The sequence below is a fragment of the Penaeus monodon genome, chromosome 27, assembly GCF_015228065.2.
Source record: "Penaeus monodon isolate SGIC_2016 chromosome 27, NSTDA_Pmon_1, whole genome shotgun sequence".
Taxonomy (NCBI): domain Eukaryota; kingdom Metazoa; phylum Arthropoda; class Malacostraca; order Decapoda; family Penaeidae; genus Penaeus; species Penaeus monodon.
Window position 1 is genome coordinate 26,664,346 of NC_051412.1, and position 229 is coordinate 26,664,574.

Genomic DNA, 229 nt, shown 5'->3' on the forward strand with positions numbered 1-229 from the left:
ACCACCAGCACTCGACGGGGCTTTGGGCGTGTCCAGGAGCCGGCGAATCGTTCAAGATCCGGGGCCTGCTGGCGGTCGCGGCCCTGCTCGAGCTCTGGCAGGAGGCGGCGACGGAGGACGATACTCAGTGCGTCGCCAGGAGGTATTGGGGAGTCGGGTTTTCGGAACGAATGTTTATGCAAGTTTGGATGATGTCGAGAAAAGGTGGGAGGTAGGGGGGAGGTTGTTT

General features: G+C 61.1%; 1 protein-coding gene across 1 annotated transcript in view; it reads left to right on the forward strand.

Annotated features, from left to right (window-relative positions):
* Window positions 1–229, forward strand: part of LOC119590470 — a gene marked incomplete in the record, with an annotated part of 3,680 nt that overhangs the window by 2,769 nt on the left and 682 nt on the right. Inside the window, 1 exon segment of the mRNA XM_037939128.1 lies at window positions 9–211. Within this exon segment, the coding sequence (XP_037795056.1) occupies window positions 9–211 (203 nt within the window).